Source organism: Danio rerio, chromosome 20, assembly GCF_052040795.2.
Source record: "Danio rerio strain M-AB ecotype USA chromosome 20, GRCz13ab, whole genome shotgun sequence".
Taxonomy (NCBI): Eukaryota; Metazoa; Chordata; class Actinopteri; order Cypriniformes; family Danionidae; genus Danio; species Danio rerio.
The window spans coordinates 42,020,369-42,038,985 of record NC_141040.1 but is presented as its reverse complement, the minus strand read 5'-3'; the positions used below and the strand labels follow the sequence as shown (position 1 = coordinate 42,038,985).

At 34.7% G+C, this 18,617-nt stretch overlaps 4 protein-coding genes across 12 annotated transcripts; 3 read left to right on the top strand and 1 right to left on the bottom strand.

The window, feature by feature from the left end:
* The first annotated feature begins 1,031 nt into the window (after window positions 1-1,031).
* Window positions 1,032-1,619, top strand: spata45 (spermatogenesis associated 45). Of its 2 annotated transcripts, none has more exons than NM_001423825.2 (2): window positions 1,032-1,356; window positions 1,474-1,619. In NM_001423825.2, coding segments are annotated over exons 1-2 (237 nt in total). In that variant the 5' UTR covers window positions 1,032-1,121; the 3' UTR covers window positions 1,476-1,619. The 2 variants fall into 2 exon arrangements, with proteins under 2 accessions (NP_001410754.2, NP_001410753.2); NM_001423824.2 differs by having other exon boundaries at window positions 1,470-1,619.
* Window positions 1,620-3,728: 2,109 nt separating this feature from the next.
* tatdn3 (TatD DNase domain containing 3) lies at window positions 3,729-10,365 on the bottom strand. Of its 7 annotated transcripts, none has more exons than XM_087296836.1 (11): window positions 10,177-10,365; window positions 9,128-9,160; window positions 8,969-9,042; window positions 8,314-8,395; window positions 8,153-8,215; window positions 5,385-5,494; window positions 5,159-5,214; window positions 4,962-5,074; window positions 4,610-4,690; window positions 4,336-4,509; window positions 3,729-4,164 (listed from the first exon to the last, which is right to left on the bottom strand). In XM_087296836.1, exons 1-10 carry the CDS (start codon window positions 10,231-10,233, stop codon window positions 4,378-4,380), a joined length of 801 nt encoding a protein of 266 aa, XP_087152962.1. In that variant the 5' UTR covers window positions 10,234-10,365; the 3' UTR covers window positions 3,729-4,164; window positions 4,336-4,377.
* Window positions 10,366-10,420: 55 nt separating this feature from the next.
* On the top strand, window positions 10,421-15,513 carry nsl1 (NSL1 component of MIS12 kinetochore complex). 2 transcript variants are annotated; one of them, XR_015517795.1, is made up of 6 exons: window positions 10,421-10,618; window positions 11,096-11,174; window positions 11,254-11,861; window positions 12,027-14,661; window positions 14,743-14,810; window positions 14,963-15,365. XR_015517795.1 is itself a non-coding variant. In NM_001025521.2 (6 exon segments), coding segments are annotated over 6 exon segments (717 nt in total). In that variant the 5' UTR covers window positions 10,428-10,450; the 3' UTR covers window positions 15,182-15,513.
* A 797-nt stretch (window positions 15,514-16,310) lies between these two features.
* batf3 (basic leucine zipper ATF-like transcription factor 3) lies at window positions 16,311-17,279 on the top strand. Its single transcript, NM_001045392.1, is given in 3 exon segments — window positions 16,311-16,388; window positions 16,627-16,731; window positions 16,943-17,279. Coding segments are annotated over 3 exon segments (366 nt in total). The 5' UTR covers window positions 16,311-16,313; the 3' UTR covers window positions 17,129-17,279.
* Window positions 17,280-18,617: the final 1,338 nt, after the last annotated feature.

The following is an 18,617-nucleotide window of genomic DNA, read 5'->3' as shown; positions in this document are numbered from 1 at the left end:
AGTTGAAGAAGTTCTCAAAATATGAAACCAAAACCATCTGGTGAATATAAAAATCTTTCTTTTTCATCTCTTCTAATGTCTTCAGACAAATCACAAATTCTTCTTTAAACACCACTAGTCATGAGAGAATTTTAAAATAAAAATATAATAATATTATCAACAATTTATTCATTATATAGGAAATCTATTTTATCCTTAAGTATTAAGTCAAACTTAATAATTTCACATGGAAGATATATCCAAACTAATACTTCATCCCAAAATGTTTAATCACAAATTACGTTGGAAAAACAAGTATTCAATTGTTTTAATATCTAAATTACAAAACCGGCATACATTTGAGTCATTAATATTGAATTTTAATCTTTTTAATTTTGCAAGATAGATTCATAAGTTTAAAGTGCACTTCTTTACATTTAGGATTAACAGAAAGAATGTTTTCCCATGGATGTGGTGAAACGGAGATTCGCATCATGGATGTGACAAATCTGCAGCAACTGTGTAATGCTATTTTGTCAATATGGACCAAAATCTCTGAAGAATATTTCCAGTTAATTGTTGAATGTATGCCATGAAGAATTAAGGCATTAATTAATTCTTAATTAATTAAGGCATTAAGGCATTAATTCTAAAGGCAAAAGGGGGTTCAGTACTAGTAAGCTGTACCTAATAAAGTGGCCGGTGAGTGTAACGTTAAAAGCTCTATTAATAGATACTGGAAAACAACTCTGTTTTAGACAATATCTCAAAACTTTGTTTGACCATTTTCTATTTATAAAGTTAACATTTTCTATCTTAAGATCAACCGGTTTGGGAGTTATCGCTGAATATTTTGTATGTTCCTTCACTAACCATTTGCAAAGGTATCTTCTTAAGAATTATCATTTAGGGAAACAACTTATTTAGTATTTTCAACAGAAAGCATCATAACTTAACATATTTCCTAAATTATCCATACACGACATCAAATTACTCAAATTCTAAACTCCATTTCCTCAACACCTGAACAGAATATACAAACTTCCGGTTACACAGTTCCACAAGCGTGTGACCATGGTTACAGTTGTCTGAATGGACACATACTATTTCTGCTCAACAACTACGCGTCTACAATTCATAAAATGTCGAAGCAAGAGCGACTGTACGAGTTGAATATGCATAGAGAAACGTGGTGTCGTGTGGAGACAACGAGCAGGTACTGGAATTTGCCTGAAAGGAAACATTTTCGTTGTCACCTGCAGAACACCTGCGACATCAGCGCGCTGCAGACTGCGAGCCCCGAGCAGCGCTCCGCCTGGATGAGCAGCGGAGGACAAAACACCGCACACCCCGAGCGGAGACACTTCGAGGACAGCTGTAAGATGACTTTAATTGCGCTTTAAACGTCCTGGAATTTCTAACTTCAACTCAAACTTGTACATGATGATTTACCAATTAAACTAGAATATTATCTACTTCTGTATTTTCAGATAGAGCTCATCTGGTATGAGGAGCTGCAGTCAACCTCTGTGGAATAAAGTCGTCCAGACAGAAATAAACATTTATAAATACAATGAAATATCAAATATTGTAAATAATTAATACTATACAGTGAATAAAACAATTTTGAGTTAAATGTACAGTTACATTTTTATATCATTCATTCATTTTCTATTCAGCTTTTTAATCCCTTATTAAAATTAATATTATCCCTTAAGCTTATTAATCAGGGGTTGCCACAGTGGAATAAACCACCAACTTAGCATATGTTTTGCGCAGCGGATGCATTTGGAATGGCTCATCCTTATGCCCTAATCCCTTTGGAGGGTCCCTTTGAAGGGGATAGAGCAGAGGGATGAGTCCTTCTGAACCGAATGCAGTGTGTGACACCTTCCCTGCTCAAAGGATTGTGGTATATCCCGTTTGGACTGCACCAAGTGTTATGGTGCATCCCATTTGGGGACTTTTGCACTAGTCTACTCTGATTCTGAAGTATGAACAGTGCAGGTATTATGTTCACACTGAAAATTAATTCCAAAAAAGTGCACTTTAAATATCCTGATGAAAGATTTTGTAAAGGAGTTCATTTTGACCCTTATCAACTAACTATTCAAATAGATGGATAAAACTAATTTTCATTAAAATGCATCATACAAGTGAGCTATTTATTCTATTTATTCACAAAAACAAATCAAAGACACTAATTGTAAGGCTTGAGATACCACAAATACTTTGATGTCTTTGACAGTTTGAATATGAGTTGAAAACAGAGACAATCAGCTCCACAATCCAGCAGGTGGGAATGCGGGAAAAACCAGCTCCCCTCCATTCCTCAGTTTACATTTGAAACATTTCTTAACTCACACAGAATGGTCATTTCAAAGTCTGAATGTTCTAAATCAACCCAAGTGACTTTATCTATCATGTTTGATATCATTTGAAATGTCTCAGTGCGACTGGTACCATGGTCTCATTCCCTCAGAAATAGACATAATCAAAATAATAAATATATAACTTCAGGTATCTTTTGAACCACTGTGAAGGGCGTGCCTATAGGCAGAAACTCTTTTATTAAATGCAAATGACTTTTGTTATTCACACACCTCTTTCCTTGAGGGGATTCTTGGATTTACTACTTAAGGGAAGGTTTCTAAAATGTTCATCGTTTATGAATTGACTGAATGAATGGCATAATACACATTTACCTGACTATTAAATTATGTTTGAACATAATTCGCTTACTCTGTAATTATTCATTCCAGTAGATTACTCTGTATCCTTGTTTCCGCACTTCCTGTGTCAGGTCAGTAGACGGACTAAAATCCAGTTGAGATGGAGCATTTGGCACACTAATTGTATTTTAGGGATCCGACTGACTCTTGATATTGATTCAAGTGTACTTGGGTGGAAAGGGCGTTAAATTCTGTCTAGGACAACAAGAAGTTTCACGACTAGATTGGGTACCTTACCTTTGTTTGAAAGTAATGTTATTCTAAATTAAGTTCATATGGGAAACCATGGGCTTGGTGAAACCAAAATTATTATAGAGTACAGTAGTCGGTTACATTTATAATAATGGCCCTAACCTCTGATTGGAAATGATATTGTCTTTACTCAAGAGTGTACATATAAGAAGGACTAATTAAAAGTACTTTAGAATGAGCAAGCATGGGAGCGGCCATCTAAAAGTAATAGTCATCTACCTCTGTTTAATATTCAAGACTGACAAAAGTGTGACCGTGAGGGACTCCATCGGCCAGGGCGATCTCTTTAAGCGACATGAGTACCCAAATGAACAAATGTAATAGTTGCGAGTGAAGACAAAAGGTTGGAACATTTATCTAAATTATATATTGATTTAATCTTCTTAATGTTTTATGATAGATAGATATCTATCAGATATGTTTTAAATTCAAAGTAAATCAACATTGTTCACTGGAAAGACAGAACAGGCATTGAACCTTCATCCACCAGTGGACACCTCCATTGGACCAACTGGGTGGACCTTACACTAATAAAATAAATTTTTAAACTATTTTTTAAATAAATTAAAGTAATTTACAAAGAAATAAGACATCCCTCATAGATCGCTGAAGAACATTCACTTTCAGGTGGACTACAAGTCTGTCACCATAAAGAACTACAAATCCCGTAGAGCACCACACACACACACCAATTCCAGTTTTCTGTTGATCTCACACACATCTTGGCTGAGTTTTCTGTCACAGAGAGAGAGGCTGTCAACTGAATTGTGGATCCAAATGCAGGATTTATTATACAGAGAACGGTCAGGTAGGCAATGATCACAATCAAGAACAAACGGCAACATGCAACAGGCAAATACAGAAGAAAGGTCATAAAGCAGGTGAGTGGTCAATCCAGGCGGCTAACAACATAAAACAAACAAACAAACAAAGCAAAGTTTGGCAACGGAAAGACAGGACCAGGAAAACACGTCGTAATGTTTACTTGACAGATAAACAAGACTCAGCAAAGTTTGTGTGCTGTATAAATAGTCCATCAAATCAGTTCATCAGCAGCTTCCAGCCCTGAGTGTGTTATCAGCAGAAAACTGAAACAGGTGTGTGTTTGTGGTGCATCACGGGATTTGTAGTTCTTTATGGTGGTAGAATTGTAATCCATGTGAAAGTGAATGTTCTCCAGCGATCTATGAAGGTTAGATCGCTGGTGATCGAACAGTAGTTCAAATAATAAAAGAAACAAAAATACCAATTGATGAAAAAATGACACACACTACATTTTCAAAGATTAAACACTTTCTTATTGATCAAATATTGAAGAGCTTCTTACTGATCAGTTCATTTTCAATGTGTAAAATACATAACAGGTGCTCACCTTTGCATAAAAATATCCAGTTTAATTGAAAGTCGGATAAAGTTAGATTTTTAACTTGGAAAATAATCGAAGGGCATTTTGAGTTGTGACTTCCATAACTACATCTGATGATATTCCTTTTACCTTTGCAATGTATTCACATGAGATTGTAACATTGCTGGGCTCATTTCTAACCTAGAGCAATAGGAGGAAGAAAAAGAAAAACACAGACAGTGAGACTCAAAAAATCTCAGTAACACAGAGAATCTGATTACTATAAAAGTTCAGGACTTACATGTTTGTCAAGTCCCAAGGCTGGAGAGTCTGTCTCAAGGCAAACGTGCTCCAGTGGAATCTGTCTGATTAATTTTGCTCTCTGCATTTAAAGTATTACCGTATTAGAGAAAACTGAAACTTCTGTCAAATCAGGTCAGGTCATCAGATCAGTGCAGGTTTAATACCTTAATTTCCAGTTCAAACTTACAGTCATGTGTACAGAGTGACAATATGTGCAAATATTTGTACTGAATGAATATATGACGTGGAACTGGGTTATCTGTATGCGTTTATTGCATACTTATCATGCTTCTATATGACTTTATGGCAGACGAGGATGATGTGTAATTAAATAAGAACCATTATCCAACCTGTTCGTTTTTGCTGACAGCAGGTGGAAAAGAGAAGCAGAATCCAGCCTGAACCCCTTCCATTGCAACCGATGGCTTCCCAGCAAAATTATGCAATAAAGCTTGTCTTATCCCTACAGACATAAAATTAGAATTACCCAATCAATCTGGCTGGGATTGGAAAGGTCAGAGAGACACAATGATTTGTTGGCTCTTACCTAGTTCTTTCATTGTGGCTATGGTGACCTTAGCTGACGAGCGGGAATGTACATTCCTTCAAGATAAGAGAAAAGACTAAGAGTTAAGAACGTAACAGAAGCTACGAAATGAACAATTCAGTTCAGGATCTAAATGCTATCCAAATTAATGTTAAAATGAAGCAAACCGTGTAACCTTTTATGGTTTCCTGTTAATTACTTAGTAAAATGTCATGTTACCACTCACACGGGCAAATCCAGTTCTTTGGATATTTCAAGTTGTTTTATAAAGACTTTCATTTGTTCATCTCGCTCTTGAGTAATGCTTGAGTACCATGGGGTAAAGTCAAGACCAATCTTTGGAAAGCAAAAAAAAGAATATAGATCACAGTAAGGAATAGCGTACATTTCATAAGCATTAACTACTTTTTGTAATTTGCTATAAAAAAAGATATAATATTAAGTATAAATGTACATAAATTAAAAACAAAATCTAAATAAATATAAGCATTAGAGGATTTACGATGCTGGTGACTGTTTAAATGCATCATTACAGTCTTCTGAGAAGTTTATAAATCCTAACAGGCTTATCAGCTGATTACCTCTTTAATAATACTTTAATTGAAAGTAATGCTTGCAATAAAGAAAAACCATTGGGTGCAGTCTATACACACACACAAACAAGATGTGCTTTAACTTGCAGACTGTCAGCTTTAATGTGAGGGTATTTACATCCAAATCAGGTGAATGCTGTAGGAATTACTACACTTTGCATTTGTGCCTCCCACTTGTTAAGGGTGCAAAAGTAATTGGACAATTGGTTTCTAAGCTGTTCCATGGCCAGGTGTGTGTTAATCCCTCATGATCCCAATTACAATGAGCAGATAAAAGGTCCAGAGTTCATTTCAAGTGTGCTATTTGCATTTGGAATCGGTTACTGTCAACTTTCAAATTGAGATCCAAAGAGCTGTCACTATCAGTCAGGCAAGTTATCATTAAGCTGAAAAAAACAAAAACCCATCAGAGAGATAGCAAAAACAATACACTTGTACCAGAGTGATGGGAAGAGAAGAGTATGGAGAAGGAAAGGAACTGCTCATGCTAAAAAGCAGTGAAGCATGGTTGTAGTAGTGACATGGCGTGGGCATGTATGGCTGTCCATGGAACTAGTTCTCTTATTGATGACGTGACTGCTGACAAAAGCAGTAGGATAAATTCTGAAGTGTTTCAGGCAATATTTTCTGCTTATATTAAGCCAAATGCTTTAGAACTCATTGGACAGGGCTTCACAGTGCAGATGGAGAATGACCCATACTGCAAAAGCAACCAAAGAGCTTTTGAAGGGAAACAAGTGGAATGTTACGCAATGGCCAAGTCAATCACCTGACCTGAATCAGGTTGAGCTTGCATTTCACTCGCTGAAGACAAAACTGAAGGGAAAATACCCCAAGAAAAAGCAGGAACTGAAGACAGTTGCTGTAGAGTCCTGGCAAATCACATTTGACTGCAAAGGATTTGCAAACAAGTATTAAAAAGTGAAAGTTTGATTAATGATTATTATTCTGTCCAATCACATCTTGTTGGTCTCATTTCAAACAGATTGTATTAGTGTTTAGAGCCAAAAAAGTTAGAATTGTGTCGATGTCCAGATATTTATGGACCTAACTGTATATAGTAGACTGGATAGAGGTGCCAACTTATCATTTTTTAAGTAAAAATAAAAATAGATATTTATAAAGTCAGTGCTACTGTACATAGGATATAATAGTACTGTAGTCCAATAATGCTAGTTACCCTTTTGTGGAGCTAAAGACAAAGGCAAATCAAACAGAACTAAGCCAGTTTAAATTGCATTTGAATATTATTCAGTTTGCCCTGCTTACAACATTAACATTTTAAGTGGTTCAAAATTGTTTTTCAAAACACAAAAATGGGTGTTGTTCAATAATTTTTGGACAACTTTGATGAAAGGTGATGAAATGTTGACTACTGTATACATACATACATACATACATACATACATACATACATAGCTGAGTCGCAATTTTTGCTTGGAGAAATAAAAACTCAAATTGGACATGCTGTTGTATACAGAATATATTGTATTGGAATTCATTTGTTTTGGAATTCATTTTGTATGTCATTTTGTATGTCTCTTCATCTTTGAGCCATATACAATTTGCCCCAATTGGTAATATATTTTTCTTTATTATTGTTAATAGGGAATGACATACATTGTGTCCAATGTTATGATTATGCAATCAGAATCAAGTATTCCACAGTGCCATGTAATAATATGTAATAACAAGTAGATGAACTAAACCAATACTGAGACTCAAGATTCAAGTCATATGAGCTTAAGGAATGTGAGGTTAAGCTCCCTTAGAGTCTTGTAAAACACTTTACATTTCACTAGATCTGTGTTTCTCAGTCTTTCTGACACCAAGCCGAGCTCCTCCATTGTATTGCATACATAAATATTTAAAGGCATTGCAACTACTTCGGCTTATTATCATTTGCTAGGGTATGGCTCAAAGATGAAAAGAGACATAAAAATATAAATTGTAATACAGCTTTTGCTGCATATTATAGTGTGTCCAATTTAGATTTTATTTCCTCGTTGTTATTCTATTTAATATGATCACTTATTCCTTTAAGAACTGGACTGAATGTTTTTGATTTATTGTACATCTGTTATGGGTTTCTATGTGTATAAAACCCATTTGTAAATTGAATTTGATTGACACCAAAATGGGATATTTCTGATGTCATCTCTCTAAAAAAAGTTAAGATTCATTTTATGTAGTTCCAGGTCTAGAAAGCACAGTTTTAAATTTAGGCTACCTAAAATATGCAGGTTTCCAACTTTCCAAGAAATAGTTTAAAAACAATTTACTAGACTGTAACCCTTATTAAAATGATTGATACTTAATGTGTAATTTTGTTTGAAATAACATTAGAACACTCAAAAAACAGTATCTATTTAAAAAAAAAAGAACAAAAGATATACATTACCTCTCCAATTGCAACAATATCATCCTTGTACGTCTGAAACAAATAAAGGAATGGATCCAGGTCCTATTAAAACAAACCCAATATATTTGACCTAAAAAGTCATAAAATAGCACATGAAGCACAGTAAAACAATCATTCATATAACATTATTTTCACCTGACCTGAACCCTTACACTGTGCAAATCTTGCCCTGATCCTTGAAGGGGATGGATGCCAAAACAAGGGAACACAAAACCTGGATAACTATATCAAAAACATTAAATATTATTAAAGCAGCATGTGTTCATTGCTGTGTAAGCACATGTGTGGATGTGCAAATTAAATCCTTTGGGATTCAGGAAACTTCTAGGACGGAAAGGTCACCTAGACAAGGTCAATAACATGGCAGAAACTAAACGCCTTTAGGCATGTAGACATGGTCAAGACGATCTGCTGCAGTTCAAACCGAGCATCAGAATGGGGAGGAAAGGTGATTTAAGTGGCATGTTCTGTAGGTGCAAATGCCTTGTTGATGCCAGAGGTCAGAGGAGAATGGCCAGACTGGTTTGAGCTGACAGACAGGCAACAGTAACTCAAATAACCACTAAATACAACCGAGGTATGCAGAAGAGCATCTCTGAACGCAGAACACATCCAACATTGAGGCAGATGGGCTACAGCAGCAGAAGACCACACCGATCACTCCTGTCAGCTAAGAACAATATCCTTCCAATGTTTCCAGTACTGTACCTTGTTGAATATCTGAAGGCAAAAGGGGTTTCAACCCGATACTAGTAGGGTGGCCAAAGAGTGTATGTGTAGTTAAGTTCAACTTACGTTTTTGACAACTGAATAACTTTCTCAAACTCACTGGCTCCCTCTGTCACTGCAACAAGAGCTTTCACTCCAGCCTGAAATGACAGAGGAGAAGAGGCATTATTGGATCATGGTTACCAGCTTTCATTGCTTTATTGTAAGGCTTTTTTTAAAGCTTACCTTTTTAGCTCTCAGAAGTACATCATCAGTGTCCTATGGAGAGAGCACAAAATGACACAGAGGAAAAGCTTTATATTCGCACATTCAGACTTTCTCTCCTTATAAATATAATTTCAGAAAAGTAATGGTATTGTTTGCAAATTCTAAACAGTGAAATCCTATTAGCATCTATCAAAGACTATCAAAGAAACATTGTTCACGGTCAATTAAATACTGTTAATGTTGTTTTGAAGTCATTACATGCTATTTCAGACTGAATATTCAAAGTAGTGTGGTAAACAACAATATAGGGATCGTGTCAAAAGTTGTAACTGAATGATGGTAACTATAAAACCAACTTTACCTCAATTAAAATGACTAATATTCACAAAATACCCTGCTGAAAAATCCCTGCTGAAAAAGTTTAACCAGCCTAGGATGATTGGCTGGTTTTAGCTGATCAACCAGCCTGGTTTTAAAGAGGGTTTGGATATTCCAGGCTGGTTTCCAGCCACTTCCAGTCTGGTTTGGAGATGACCAGCTATGTCCAGCTTAAACCAGGCTGGTCAAGTTGGTTTTAGCCTGTCATTTTCTAGTTTGACTAGCTAAGATCAGGCTGAAAATGGCTGAAAACCCGCCTGGAAATGGTAAAAACCCCTCTAAAACCAGGCTGGTCGACCAGCTAAAACTGTTACATTAACGTTACTACATTAGGCTACGAGGTTCTGTATCAAATTGTTCTGTATCAACAAAAAAAAAAATGTACACAATCAGAATATGGCAACAAACCATTCATGTATGCAGTTTACACAATGAACGATACAAACGGTTAACATAAAACACTATATTATAAAATTAGAATTGTTTTGAAGCTTCATTTGGTTATTATGACTTCATTTGAGTGTAGCAAGAAAAACAAGGAAACCTGTTTAGGCTGGTTTAAAGTGATTTGTTCTGCAGGAGTGTAAGTTACATATTTATTTAAAAATGTGACATTAGTTTAAGGCCCTGTTTATTATTTAAGATAAGACTTTCGCAATAGCGTTTGATGACTGAATGACTTTTCTTACCGTGGTAAACTCACTCGCTGAAATGTGACAGTGACAGTCAATAAACCCTCTAGCCATAGTTTTAGTGAATCTAAAAATATGTTGAGCACGTTTCGTTTCTGTGTTAAAGCTGCATTTGAAGAACAATTTCGTTCTGGTGTTTTACAACATTTTTAATATGTTCGTGTATGAGGAGGGAACGCATCTTCCGCTCAAACGTTTCCTTCGCGTTTGTTTTATAGTAACACATTCTACTTCCGTTTCCAGGGTTTATTTTGAAAAATAAGCGGCAGTCATGGAGGAAGATCGTGAGAGCGGGCCGGATTTTAGAATAAATGTCAAGTCGAAAAAAATAGTTCGCAATCAGCTTGAAAAGTATAAAGACCTATTTAAAAAGTTACTCGATGGCCAATGCAATATTTCCGAGGAAGACAAGGCCAAACTGCTGCAAGAAATGGTTGTGGTAAGTCTTGTTTACTTAAGAGATGTCAATTGAATTACTAGTGTGCTTATCACAATAAGTTTACTATAGTTACACTGTAGTAACACCATTCCTTTTAACTTTGGGTTTAAAATTCATTAAATGTTAGCAAAAAAAGGAATTTAAAGTATCCAAATATAAACATTCTCTCATAATTTTTTTGAATGAATGTTTCTTTATTCTGTTGATTATTAGCATATTATTATACATTCTAGTATAAGCATACTCAAGAACAACTTGTTTTGTGTTCATCAAAAGAAAGAAAATCATAAACATTTAGAAACACTTGAGTTTGTCTAAATGGTGATGAACGTTTGATTGTTTGGTGAACTATCCTTTTAATTTCATTGTAATCGTTGTTGTACTTTAAGTTTTTTTATCATTATAAACTTAGAACTCATTTATGTGTTTTCATTGTCGTGGTCCTTTTGTTCATCTTATTTGTCTTGTGTCTTTTAGAACTTTGAGTTCACAGTGCAGGAAAATATAGTTATTGGTGGATTGTCATGGGATGAGACGTCAGAGGAATACTGTGAAGGTAAGTTACTCTCACTCTTACTAAAACCTTAATCTATTTTGTAAAACGATGACAATTTTGGACAATTGTTTGTGTTTAGACTATGAGAGCACAGTAAACAACATTCTGGATGAGAAGATTGTAGAGACTGCCTCCAAACGCAGCTCTTACCCAAAGCAAATACGCAACTATGTCGTGCGATCATTAAAAGCAGAGAGGAAACTTTTGGTGAGACATGCAGTTTTTCTCCTTTTCCTGTCTGTCTGTCTCTTTATCCGTCTATCTGTCTTACATATAGACATTTCTAGTACATATACAAATACACACACATATACAGTTCAAGTCTTGAATTATTAGCTCCCCTGTTTTTTTGCCCAATTTCTGTTTAATGGAGAGAAAATGTTTTCAACACATTTCTAATCGTTTTAATAACTCATTTTTAATAACTGATGTATTTTATCTTTGCCATTATGACAATAATATTTTACTAGATCTTTTTCAAAATACTTCTATACAGCTTAAAGTGACATTTAAAGGATTAACTAGGTTACTAAGTTAACTAGGCAAGTTAGGATAATCAGGCAAGTCATTCTATAACAATGGTCACTCCATAACAATGTTAACAAGGCAGGTTAGAGTAATTAGGAAAGTTATTGTTAACAATGGTTTGTTCTGTAGTCTATTGAAAAAAATAAATAACTTAAAGGGGCTAATAATTTTTGGACTAAAAATAATAATCAAAAACTGCTTTAAGCCAAAATAAAACCAATAAGACTTTATCCGCAAGAAAAAGTTTTATCAGACATGCTGTAAAAATTCTTTGCTCTGTTAGACATCATTTGGGAAATATTTAAAAAAGAAAAAAAATGAAAGGGGGGCTAATAATTCTGACTTTAACTGTATAATGTGCTGAAAAAAACAGACATCTATGAAATAATAGTTACAGACTTTAATATAAACATTAGTCACTAATAGGATAGTTGTTTTATTAAACTGAGCTACTTAATCTCAATGAATCAGGTCTGTTTTAACCTGAAAGTTTTGCATTGTTTAAAAATGCTTTAAAGGGATAGTTCACCCAAAAAGGCAAAAATGAAAATTGCCAACTTAATTGCCAGACGTACTTACCCTTACGTCTTTCCAAACCCCACAGTTCTGTTGTTCATGCTCTCAAAAAAAATTTTTGATAAAATCCGAGAGCTCTTTGACCCTCTATAAACACCGAGTTATTGTAAACATGTATATATGCTTAGTGATTAAAGTAATTAATTAAATTCCATTAATTTTCAAATTTAATATTATTATGCATGACTTACAATGACATATTTCATAAAAATTCTCACCAGTTTTGAAAAAAGAAATTGGCATGGCTCCCAAAGTGTGGTAAAGCAGCAATACCACAGTAAACACTTTTCACATTACTAATTAACTGGCAGGAACTTGTTGATCAGAATATGGTTTTAGTTAAAAAAAATAAGGTTGCACTGTTTTATATAATACCAGTACAATATGTATACATTTTAGATGTGACAGTATATTAGATGTTCCACTTTTGTCCACTAGATGTCACACTTAAATTATTTTTTTTTTTACTAAACGCATTCTTGACGTAACCAGAATGTTTAAAACACAAAAATAAAAAATGACCCTTCATAAAAAATCCATTTATTTTCTTTGAATGATCTATTAACGTTAAAAATACCAAAATATTAAGACTAACACAAATAACTGGTGTTATATAACTTGTGTTGTAGGGCTGCACAATATTGGAAAAATCTTAAATTGTGATATTTTTTTTTCTGCGATAAAGATTGCAATATAAATACAGCTTCACAAAACAATTTGAATAGCACTATTTCACAGATTTCTGGGGAGTCTAACCAATATGCAGGTATACAAATTAGATGATCGCAGTGCAAAAAAAATGCTTTGCTTACTTTGCTTTGTCTCATTACTAGTCCAAATATCTAAAAATTCTTAGATCAAGGAAAAATATAGTTTTTGTTTCACCTTCTGAAGAAATAAATTATATTATTTGAGTTGATCAGCAGAACTATAAAAACTGTATTATAAAAAAGGCACAGTATCGGGATCAGATCTGTATTGGTCGATACTCAGAATTTTGGTATCGGGAACGGACTTGTTCCAAAAAATGATATGGGTGCATCTCTAATTTAGTGTTTCAAATTTTCATTTTCATAAAATCTAATGAATATCTATAACATTTTTGGGGTCACCCGACACATTATCATTGTGGTCTGTGGTATTTGCATTGCATTTATGTATTTGCATGTGTTGTGGGTATTTTCTTGCATAACAATCTATAAATACAATTAAAAAAAAGGTACAATTAAAATAAAGTGTTTTAAAAATATAACTTTTTTTTTCACCTTTTGAGGAAAGTCTTTATAACTCTTTATAGGTCAAAATAAAGAGTTTTTCCTTAAAACAAGCTAAATTATCTGCCAATGGGTTTGAAGTGAAATAATCTTGTTTTTGCTTTGAAATGTGGATATTTGGACAAGAAATAAGTTGTGTATAAATAATTAAACACAATAAATCTATTTTCTCCTCAAAACATCATACTTTTTTTTGTGCCCAAATGTTTTAAACTTTCTTTAAATGCTCAGTTATAGGTCTCAAATACACAATCAAATAATAAACCTTCATTCTAATATGGTTAAACTTAGCAGTAACATTACAAATCTTGTGTACTGTAGCTCCTGATCAACTGTAATCCAGAGTCGATATTGCATATCTTGCGATGTGACTGTTGTGGATGTGCACATTGTGATATCATTGCTAAAATAATGTGTCGACCCCAGGATTCCAGTTTGGATGTGTCAGATCCTGATTTGGATACCTGCTTGCTCACCAATTGGTTTAAAGCATATCAAAAAAGTGTTGTGCTAGCTTCTGGAGGACGGTGTGGCTACTTGGACCTCCTCATGTCAAGACCATCTCTTTCATTCTATAATCTTATGGTTTCGTTTTGCATTATTTATATCATGTAGTTAAAGTTAGTTGTGATTTATATCTTAAGTTCTTTATCTTCTTTATTTATCCCTAGATATTTGTTTGTTTCTTTATTTGTTGTTCTATTAGTTTTATGAACAGTATAATAATTAAGTTGCATATAGATCCTTTTGTTGTCTGAGCTCTTTCATATTGCGACTCAAACAAGGGGGATCGTAACAACAATATATTGTGCAGCCCTGCTGTGTACAGATTTTACTCAGTATATGGTTTATTTTTTAAGTTTTCTAATTGCAAATCTGTCCACTAGATGGCATAACATATTTGCAAATCAACACCTGAACTTTCTGTAACTCAAATGAATCAAGGGATATGCACATTTCTGAGAACAGCTTAGTTTAATAATCTCAGATAGAAACCCCCTGATGTCACGGTATAAATTAAGCTTGTATATTTGAAGTTCTTCTTTCATTTTAGGGCCTGTATGAACAGACAGTGAAGCCACAAGACATAAAGCCGGATCCTGCTCAAGGTGCGTGTCCCCTTTAATATGTTCATTAAAACTGTGCTCTGTGCATTATTAATTAGTACCTGTTAATTGCTGTTTCCACAGACAATGTCATCAGCAATATATCCGCTGCTGCACCTTCAATGTTCAAACAAGCCAGTACTGTAATGAAGGTAAAAATCTATAGTATGCGTTGTGCTTGACCATTTCATCTAACAAATCTCGGAAATCTTTAAGTAAACTAATTACCTCAAAGTTTCATAATAACCATTGACAAAAAGCTGCATTTATATGAACATGCCTTGTTTTGCTTCAATCTGTTCAGTCTCTGAAAAGTCTGAAACAGGCAGCCGAGGGTTTGCATCAAGTGCTTGTCATGCAGCCTTCAGCGGAGTCGCTGGATATCTACAGAGAAGTGTTGGGCAGCTCAGTTGGAAACGTCTGTCCTTCCATCATCAAAAGAGATGCAGCTGATTCAGAATACAGTGCAGACTACGTTCCTGCAGCAAAAATCACCAAAAAGACTGATGTAAATGTCATTTAATGTGTATTTGATGGCGTATGTACATTGTTGTGTGGGAATGGGGAAGTGTTGTATTATATGAGGATCTTGCATGTTGTTTCCTATTCATTTCATGTATATAAATATTCAAGTATGTTGCGTCTGTAGCTCAGATGGAAATTCGTGTTTCACCACTTTCCTTTTCCATTAAATCTGTTTAATTATATTTTTAGAGAACTATTGTGCTGTTGTGGTCCAGGTTTACACCACAAGGTGTTAATGGTTTACCAGTGTTGGTTTGCAAATTTAACTTTAACTTTAAACTGTAACTTAAATTCTGTGTAAATAACAATAAAAACTGGCAATTATGTATATTTAAATTGATAAAAGAGGTTTATTTATTGTCAATAGTCTGACTTAACTGCAAAGTAAATCGTTTAAGAGTAATATAAGGGTTGTATTCTGTTTCAAATAAACTTAGTATAGTGTCAAATGTAAAGTGTATCATTTTGTATTGCGTTAATCCATTTTAATAATACTTTTAAATGCAATTTTTTTGCCAGACGGGGTGGTTAAAATGTTAAAAGTAGCTTTCAAATGTCACCCATTCATAATGAAAAAGGCAGTCATTTCCTGGAATAGGCCAACAGCATTAAAAACAGCAAATTAAATTACTTATTTTAAATACAAAGTTTTCCCCGGTAAAATGTTTCAAATATCTCAAAATTAAGTATTAAAACCGCAGTTTTCATTATTAATTATGCATTCATTTCCTGTAATGGCCCAAAATGGTTAAAACTACAAAAAATATTTACACAGAAGTAGTTTCCCGTCATAATTTGACTTATTAAATGTACCTATTTACTGTTAAATGCTTGAATGTTTAATTTGGCTTTCAAAAAATTACCTTTTCATAATGGAAAAAAGGTGGAATGACCCAAAAGGGTTACGAAAACATCCTCACTGACAAGAGTCACTGGCGTGCTCGAGGGCGTCACGTGACTTCAAAGAACATCCGCCGATAGCGTTTGCAAGAAATCACTAATGTCACCCGTAGGTCGTTGACTTGACAGTTTAAGCATGCCTTATCATGAGCTAATTAAAACGACGGTATAGTTTACCTTAATTGTCCATACAGTTTATTTAACGGAAGTTTTGACATGTTTTGATCATCATGTCACTTTTCAGTGCGTCAAGTAACTTCTCTCGAAGTGATGCTCCAGCTCTACGGTTGTATCGACAGAGCGAGGTATGTTCCTTCTTTTACTGTTTACTTTTCTTTAGCACAAATTATTTAAGTGAGTTTATAACTAAAATGACTCATATAATACATTTTAAAAATGACCAATGTACTTTCCACCTTAAATTACACCTTCGTTTTTTGATATTTGTGCCACACAGACTTTTGTAATGGGATATTCCTGCGTATTAAAATAAAACAACATAACGTTAGCATAACACTCATACCATATATGATTGTGATTCAGAGCTCTGATGATGACGATAAAAGGGTGAAAAGAAGAGAAAAGAACCGAGTTGCTGCACAGAGAAGCCGCAAAAGACAAACGCAACGAGCTGATGAGTTACACGAGGTTTGCCATTTGCATATTAGCTATATATACTGTATAAAATGTCTATATATTTCAGCAGTTGCTCTTGTCAGTAAATGTATAACAATGTATGTTGCTTTCAGTTCAGAGATATGTTGATATTTGTGGTCAGTCAGACATAGGACATTACACCAAATGCCCCCTGATGTTATTGTAATTACTGTGGTTTTTGACATTTTTTTCTTATAACCAGGCGTACGAATGTCTGGAACAGGAGAACAGCCTGCTGAGGAAGGAAGTTCAGCTTTTGATAGAGGAACAGCAACGCTTGACAGATGCCCTCAAAGCCCATGAGCCATTGTGCCATATCTTAACCTGTGGTATGACCCCAATAACCAGGTCCACAGGCACAGTGCCACCTGAGTTTACGTCTAGATAGAGACTCACATATGATGCTCATGATGTCTGAATGTACATTTTAATTACACGTTTGCTTAACTTAAAATGCTTATCAGCAGTGTTACATTTTTATACAAATTTTTGTATTCAATGCAAAATATAATACATACAGTAAACTTTTTCTTTTGTGAGTCCACTGTTCAGTGTTTTCTATTAATATGCACTTTGAGTTATTAAGGGTATGTTTCTCTCTGGACACCAACAACAGGCACTACATCATAATCATGCCCCTACATGAGAAAGCTCCTGATTTGTAAACACGACACAAATGTCCCCTGCGCTGAAGTTCAGATTTTCCAATTCCAGCGATTCGTCAAGCATGCAAAACACTCAACTCCGTTCCTTGTGTCATTCGTGATGCCTCATTCATGCGAATCACACCGATGTGTTTATTTGCATCTTTATATTGACTTAACATGCAAATCACTCGTGCTTGACGCTTCATCCATGTCTGGTGTGAACACACCATTAGAGTAGCTAAAGAAGCGTTCACACTAACCATGATAACTGTAAATATCATGATAAATATGTTTGTGTCCACACTTACAAACAATAAAAATCTGTTTATTTTATGTTTATGCTTTTCATTTGGCATTGCCCACTACTAGCACATCTGACCACTAAATCTGTATTTAATTTAAAATATATTAGTCTAATCCAATGACTTTAGCGATCATAGTCAGTGTAGTGGAATAAAAACAACAAACTATTTTTCCAACCATTTTCAAAGGATGCAACACAAAGGCGCTGAAACTAGCAGTGGATGCCTGAGCTTCGTTTATTTTTATACTTCAATTTGCTAGCCTGGCTTAAATAGCTTCCATGTATTTTACCATTCTTCCCCATGGTATACCCAGTCTTTTTCTATATAATCATTATCTTTCAAATATGTGTGGAATCAAAATTTACAATGTTTATTCCGCTATCGCACATTGTTATTCTTCTGGTGAACAATTAATTTATGCAAATTAATTTGTTGTTTTTGCTTTCATGTTTGTGGAGGTGGTCCTTTTTGGGGATGATGTCAGTTTGCACAGCAAACACAGCACTCATAGTTTGCCGCAAGGGAATGATGCGCAAACAGAAAGCTGCACCCCTACTAAATATTCAGTTTCAATTGGAAGTACATCAACATACTAAAATAAAAGTCTCGGTTTGGACTTGAATAGTCTTTAAAAACTGGCCTTGACTGTAATATTGGAAACCTAATAACCAACAGTAAATAAGGCAAGCATAATAGAGACAGATGATTAGTAACGTGGTTGTACATTTACTATGACAAATTATTCTGCAAAACCATTTTCTTTACCCATTAGTCACATTCAAGAGTTCACGCTTAGCTGATAATCAATGAAGCGTATTTGGCATGCTGTCCCGGGAGAGAGCCCCGAGCTCGTAATATCCTCGAGCCCGGGGCTCTCTCCCGTTAGAAGGGCGAGAGGGGAGTTTGAGGTCAGGTAGGTCTCGAG